At 39.7% G+C, this 6,728-nt stretch overlaps 1 protein-coding gene across 1 annotated transcript; it reads right to left on the reverse strand.

Moving 5' to 3' along the window:
* Nucleotides 1-4,342: 4,342 nt before the first annotated feature.
* LOC124368160 lies at nucleotides 4,343-5,503 on the reverse strand. The gene is made up of 2 exons (XM_046825435.1): nucleotides 4,862-5,503; nucleotides 4,343-4,348 (listed from the first exon to the last, which is right to left on the reverse strand). The coding sequence occupies exons 1-2, from the start codon at nucleotides 5,501-5,503 to the stop codon at nucleotides 4,343-4,345; spliced, it is 648 nt and encodes a 215-aa protein (XP_046681391.1).
* Nucleotides 5,504-6,728: the final 1,225 nt, after the last annotated feature.

Here is a 6,728-nt window from a genome sequence, read left to right on the forward strand (position 1 = left end):
GCCGCCCCTCTGAACGCCTTAAGAAGGAAAGACGCAAAGTTCGTTTGGGGTGAAGATCAAGAACGTGCTTTTCAACTGCTTAGGGAGGCCATTATCCAACCTCCTGTGCTGCGAATACCGGACTTTAGTAGGCCCTTCATCTTGCAGACTGACTCCTCATCCTGTGCTGTAGGAGCTGTGCTTTCTCAAGAATTCGACGGCGCTCGGCAACCTATAGCTTTTGCATCTAGGACTTTGACCCTTCAGGAAAAGAAATCTTCTATTTATGAGCTGGAGTGTCTGGCGGTCGTTTTCGGCATGGATAAGTTTCGGAGGTTCCTAGAGCATTCCGAATTTCTGCTGGAAACTGACAATCAGGCTCTTTCCTGGCTATTGGCCCATCCTCGACAACTCGGGAAGATTGGTCGCTGGTTGCCAAAATTGCGGGCCTTTAAATTCAGGGTGCAGCACATTCGCGGCACCCAAAACGTCGTCGCCGATGCTCTTTCTAGAATGTATCATCTACCCAGCGATCCTGTTGATTCTCAAGCACCGTTGTGTGGGACTGTGATGTTGGATTTCCCTGCTGCCTTTGAGAGTTTTTGGCTCTCACCAACTTCAAGACCCCGAGTTGTCAAACATCATTGGTGAGCTCCAGGAGGGAGAAGCCCACTCTCATTACTTCTTGTCCAAGGGTGTCCTCTGCTGTCGTGCCCGACGCGGAGGTGGTCCCAAGATTGTTCTGCCGAGTGCCCTCATACCGATGGTCTTTTCCTACTTTCATGTTTCTCCCGTGGGCGGTCATTTAGGTATTCACAAGACCATCGCTAAAATCAGAGATAAGTTTATCTGGAAGAGTATGGGACAAGAGACTTTGCTGGTAGAGTACGAGCTTGTCATCTTTGCTCGGTCAGGTAAACCAGCACAAAATACCCAAATTAGGACTTCTTTCCTCCGAGGTGGCGGAGCGGCCTCTTGAAAAGGTGTTCATTGACTATGTGGGACCCTTTCCCCGTAGCAAGTCAGGGAACACCTCCCTGCTTGTCGCTGTGGATGCTTTCTCTAAGTTTTGCTGGTTGATTCCTCTTAGGAGTGCCACGGCGTCGCTCACCGTCAAGGCACTCAAGTCCCGCCTTCTACAGGAATTTTGGAGTGCCCGCCACCTTCGTCTCAGACAACGGCACACAATTCGTGTCGAGGGAGTTTTCATCGCTTCTGTTTTGGGCATGGAATCAAACATGTTACGACATCTCCTTACTACCCCCAGCCTTCTCATGCTGAGCGGTTTCAACCGCAATCTCAGAGCCGCCCTCATCGCTTATCACGCTGAGAAACAAACTACCTGGGATGAAAACCTGAGCTGGCTTCAGTTAGCCTTCAATTCTGCTCTTCACGAAAGTCATGATTCCACGCCTTTCCAGGTCATGTTTAGTCGTACTCCTTCTGATCCCTTGTCTAATCTCTGGAGTCTGGATAGTCTTCTACCAGTGCCTGGTACTCCCAATGTGAGTGACACTTGGGAAGCAGTCAGGGTTAAGCTCCTACAGTCTAGGGAAAGGGTGAGGAGAAAATTCAATAAGGGGACGTATTGCTAATCCCCCCTTCCAGGTGGGGGATCTTGTCTTTTGTAAGGCTCATCCGGTCAGTTCGGCCGTGGATAAACGGGCAGCCAAACTTTGCTATCGGTGGACAGGTCCTCACCGGATTCTTCGTTTTCTCTCCCCAGTTACTGCTGAGTTGGTTGATCCCGTATCGGGGAGAGGTTGTGGCGGAAGGCCCACGTTTCTCATCTGAAGGCCTTCCGTGGTGATACCTCTGGTCATGCTCTGGATACTGGTGCGGCTGCGGGGGTGTCCGGGGACTGATCACCCCTGGTTTTCCCTGTGGTGTCGTTTTACTCTCTTTCTATTTTCTTCTTTCTCCAAGAGAGGCGCCTCTCAAAATTTTTCAGGAGGACCGTGTTTTGTCTGCCTCCTGCTCAGGACTTCGTTTCCTGTTAGGGTTCTCGACTTCCCGTATCCTGTGCCAGAGCTTGTTGGTTCTTCTTTCAGTGGGGAGAGGTTTTGTTTGGGGTTGCACCCTTTTTAGTGGGGGAGGTTGAGCCGGGGCTCAGTTTGGGCAATTTTATTTTTTTGTCTATTATTTTCCCACCTCGGCCACTCTTGTCAGTCGGTGGGGGAGTCACTCCGTCAAGTATTGATTTTCTGCCTGGTTGGACTGATTGGTTGAGGTCAGCTGGTTGGACCTTGACTAGTTTACCGACCAGCTGTTCACCGGCACCGGCACCGGCTACTGTTCGGAGCGGTCAGACTGTTCGGAGACACGTTCGGAGAAGCTACTGCGTTTGCTGTCTGTTCGCTGCTCGTCCCGTTCCACATGGCTGGCTAATTCTCCGACTTTCGGCAGGTAAATGTTCTTTTGCACTCTCTTAACTTATTTAGTTGGCGGTTTTTCTCTCCCACCCAGACATATATTATCGTAGATTAGTTATAAGTAATTTATATATATTTTTGTAACTTGTGTTCCTCGTGTACGTGTTCGTGTCGCAAAGTGTTCGTTCCTGTCTTTCGTACGTTCTAAAATTTGTTAATTTATTTACTATGCTAGTTTAGTTTTTTATCTTTCGCTCTTGTGCTTTCTAACTGATCCGTTCGGCGAACGGAAATTTTTTATTTTTTATTCCGTGTACACACCTTGTTTTTATTTAGTGTAAGCGAGACGGTACAGACTTTGCAAATTTTTGTTACCCTCGTGTTTTGTGTTGCGTGCAAATTTGGGTGGCAACATCCATGATTTCAATTTTATTATTTAATTATTGCCCTTTATAGTAGCGTGAACTGATTAGAATTTAATTATTGTTATTTGGGAAATAATGTATTGTTATTATTTGTAAATTATATAATTATTATTATGCCTACCTTACAATTAATATATTTAATAGCAAAATGTAAATTATTATAATATTATAATAGAATGATTAAAATCCAGCGAATTATAGTTACAAGTAATTGTTATCACGCTTAATCATTTAGTATGGCTGTTCTAGCCTATAAGTAAATGTTTATATATTTGAAAATTTGTTTTGTTTGTAATATTTAATATTGTCACCAAGTAGTGTATCTTTTAATACTTGGTGTCTTGAGTTATTTTTAGGAAACAGTTTTTCAATACTTAAAAGGTACTGTTAGTTACAGATTGTTATTTTTTTTTTAATTGTTAAATTTAAATATTTTATTATACTTTGGCAAACATAATTAAGTTTTTTATTATTTCTCGGGTTGTAGTAAAGTTGTTCTGAATATCTACTGGTTATGTTGGGATTCTATAGGGTCCCCGTGAGTGCCGTCAGCGGGACTGATGCGGCGAGTCTGCCCACAGCACTGAAACCAACTGAATGCCCCGCGCCCTGCCAGCGCTATTGGACCGGCATCCAACCGGAGTGTAGTGCTCCCATTAATTTCTTCTGGAACAAGGTTGGATCAGAAATGTTTTTTACTTCTTATACCCCTTGAGAGGATAGGCTTGTATGGAGCGCTGCCAGATGTTAGATCTGGAGGAGGGCCAGTATATTAGCCAGTATTATTTAGTTTAGTTACATGAACTGAAGGGGAGGATTTCATCTTTAATTCGGATTCGTGGAGGCAACTAAGCCCCCCGCCTCCTTCGAAAATTGGCTTTAAAATATTTTTTTTTTTAATTTTCGGCTACAAACTTGAAACCAAATTACTTTTTAAAATTAGTGGGCCTAGAAATTCTACAACCTTTTCCCTCCCCTCAGTTCATAAAAAAATTACCTGTTAAAAATTTTTAGATTTACTACTGCCGTACCTGATATTATGTTATTTAGTATATTATATTATTTATTTATTATGTTATTGTTTCTATTTTATTATGTTATTGTCTTTATTGGAATTCTATTGATTGTTGTTATTTCGTTATTAAGTTACGCGGGTGCACCGTGGTGCTGAAGTAATTGTATTTTGCATGGAAATGTTTGCCACCTATTAATTATATATCATTTACTCGAAATCTTGTCTCTCTTTGTCTCTCTTCCCACTAGTGGCATGTGATTATTTTTTTTTTATGATTTGCTCCGAGTTTGGGAGGGGCACGCTTCCGAGGCCTCCTGTCTTTTTCGCTAACTCGGAACATATTATATAAGTTTACAATTCTCTTAATTAAAAATATAAAGATTCCTATAAATAAATAAATAAATAATATAGGAAGCATCCTATACAATTGTAGTTAATTGGTTCACATTAACTAAAATGTTCTTATTTATTTATTTATTATTACTTCCAACGGTACAACGCCATTTAACATATTTACAAAAATTACAGACTTCTAAGATGACTATATTAAATTAAAGCTAGAAAAATAGAACATCACATTGTATACACAACAACAACACAGCAATCAGCATAACAGATAATCATAAGGCAAAGCAGCAGTAACAACAATAGTTTGACGCCAAAAATTATTCAACATTCATAGCAAGAATCAACATAAGTAACAAGTATCAATAATAAACAGGTCAAGAATAACAAAGATTACAATCAAATATAAGGTAACCATTGCAATAAACTGTCAGACAAAACGAACCACTTGAAAATCAACATGATAATAGAATATAAAATAATAACAGAATTATAATATGTAGAGGATAAAATATATATATATATATATATATATAACAGAACTATAATATGTAGGAAAATAATATACAATTATACATTACGAGGTAAAACAAACTATAAATTAAGGAAAAACAACATAAGAATAATAACAAGCACGTGCACTGATGAACTCATGTCAACACCCTGGAGCACCTCCACTTAAAGGACAACCAAGAGCCCTGGAAGAAATCCAACCCAGCGCAGACCAATCCCCCAGTACGGTGCATCCTCGCCAAGCCACAGTTGCTAGCATAACTAGTTGGCCGGTATACTCTTCCAAACACTGCCTTTGATCTAGTTCCTCTAGGAATGTAGAAGTTTACTTGACGAAGGAGGTCAGGACAATCCAACTTGCCATTAACCAACTTGTAAAGAAGCTGAAGATCTTGCAATTGACGTCTAGTGTGAAGAGGATGCAGGTTGAATCTCAGCTCCAATTCTTCAATTGGAGTCGTCAGGTAGCCATAGCCCATTCGAACGCCCAACACCCTCAAAAAACGAAGCTGAACTCGGTCCAAGCAGTCGATATGGGTAATAAGATGAGGGGACCAGATCACTGAACCATACTCAAGGACCGGGCGAACGAGAGACTTGTAGAGGATCAGGAGCGACTGGGGTGACCTGAAGCTCCTAGTCGATCTCATGATGAATCCCAAGAGGGAGTAAGCTCTTGATACAACACCATCAATATGCTCCAAAGGGTCGAGTGTAGAGGTGAAAACAACTCCAAGGTCCTTAACACTGTTCATTCTTCTCAGCACCAATCCATTGATGCGGTAGTCAAAGATATTTGGAAATTGACCACGAGAAAAAGACACCACTTCGCACTTGGAGACATTCAGCTCCATAGCATTGGCAGCACACCACGTTTCAATCCTGCACGTTTTCTTCCACGCATTTACATCGACACTCAATTAGGCTGTAGTTGTCAGCGATTGCAAAGCCATTAGATTTTTAAGCTTCTCAACAAGCTTCACAAGATTAGAATTATTTTCTCAATTTAAATTTACTATTTTACTAACATTAAAAAAATATTATTATAAAAAAGATGAAGTAAACACATTTTTATGTTATGTTGCATATTTTAACTTTTATTAGGTGTGGCTTGTTTAGTATGAGTGGCGCCACATTTCTTCCCTGTAAGAGATCAAATAAAATATTTGTTTATGTATCTTGGATAATATAATGAATAATTATAAAAATACAAGCAACTTTTAAAGTTTAACTTAATGAACAATGATTGTAACTTTACAAATTAAACGTACTTCTTCTGAATTTAAATTTGCTATTATACTTACAATTAATAAGTAATTGTACTTTTTGCAAAAACTTTATTTTTTTTAATATTTGATCTATTGTAAAAACATTCTAGGCCCGATTTTTTCAGTTTCTCGACGTATCTTATGCTGTTTTTCCACACGGTCACCGCGTAGTCGACCGAATATAAGTTTTATATTGTTACCAATTCTCATTTATATTGAAAATTCAAAATGTCTTACTCTACCCATGCATATTTAATGTTAGGTAGCTCAATATCTCCTAAAGGGCATTTAATTTGTATCCGTAAACATAATTAATTGGTATTTTCTTGTGTTATTTAGGTTCAGACAGCAAAATGTAAGTTTAAACATGCATTGAAGAGATTTAATCACACTGTATACAAAAGGCATTGACTAAACTATTGATTTGCAAAGAAATGCCCTTCAAGGCGGGAGTATTTATATGCAAGCCGGACCCTGCTGCGGGACTATTTTTCCAGATCGCGCCATATTTTCGCAAGCTTTTACAAAAACCTTTTTTTCTCGGGCTGTAGACACTTTATCAACACAATTGTTTTATTGAATTACAAAAAGAAAAATTAAATGCAATAACACTCCCGAAAATAACCTCACTCTAACCAAACAAAGATATATATACCCAACACGTTGCTGCACATTTCACAATAACCTACATTATAAAGTAGTAAGTTATACACACTCCTACGTGATTCTAAAGGTACAACACTGATTGGGATAACTATAAAATGTAGCTTCCCATTATATTATTCAACAAAATAATATTAAAAACACAAGG

Source organism: Homalodisca vitripennis, chromosome 8, assembly GCF_021130785.1.
Source record: "Homalodisca vitripennis isolate AUS2020 chromosome 8, UT_GWSS_2.1, whole genome shotgun sequence".
NCBI classification, from domain to species: Eukaryota; Metazoa; Arthropoda; class Insecta; order Hemiptera; family Cicadellidae; genus Homalodisca; species Homalodisca vitripennis.